This window comes from Penaeus monodon, chromosome 27, assembly GCF_015228065.2.
Source record: "Penaeus monodon isolate SGIC_2016 chromosome 27, NSTDA_Pmon_1, whole genome shotgun sequence".
Classification (NCBI taxonomy): domain Eukaryota; kingdom Metazoa; phylum Arthropoda; class Malacostraca; order Decapoda; family Penaeidae; genus Penaeus; species Penaeus monodon.
Window position 1 is genome coordinate 34,927,292 of NC_051412.1, and position 227 is coordinate 34,927,518.

A 227-nucleotide genomic window follows, 5' to 3' on the forward strand; every position below is an offset into this window, starting at 1 on the left:
CAGGTCACGTGGTCTCCCTCACCTGGTCTGAAGTGAAGGCGACGAGGGGTTTCAGGGTAAAAATTCCCGACTGCTTGCTTTCAGGGTGAAGTTTGTATCTCGCCAAAAGCATGGCGTGTAAGTTGCTAATGCTGCCACCTGCGGGAAGTTGAAAGAAGTAGGTTGCAATTGATTGGAAAGTTGTGTGTGGAGTATTTTGGTCTCTTTCTTTCATTTTTTTTTTTAAA

At 44.9% G+C, this 227-nt stretch overlaps 1 protein-coding gene across 1 annotated transcript in view; it reads right to left on the minus strand.

The window, feature by feature from the left end:
• LOC119590801 (cysteine sulfinic acid decarboxylase-like) overlaps nucleotides 1-227 on the minus strand; it is a 6,467-nt gene that overhangs the window by 5,467 nt on the left and 773 nt on the right. Inside the window, exon 2 of the mRNA XM_037939528.1 lies at nucleotides 23-138. Within this exon, the coding sequence (XP_037795456.1) occupies nucleotides 23-138 (116 nt within the window). The remainder of the gene's footprint in view (nucleotides 1-22; nucleotides 139-227) is intronic.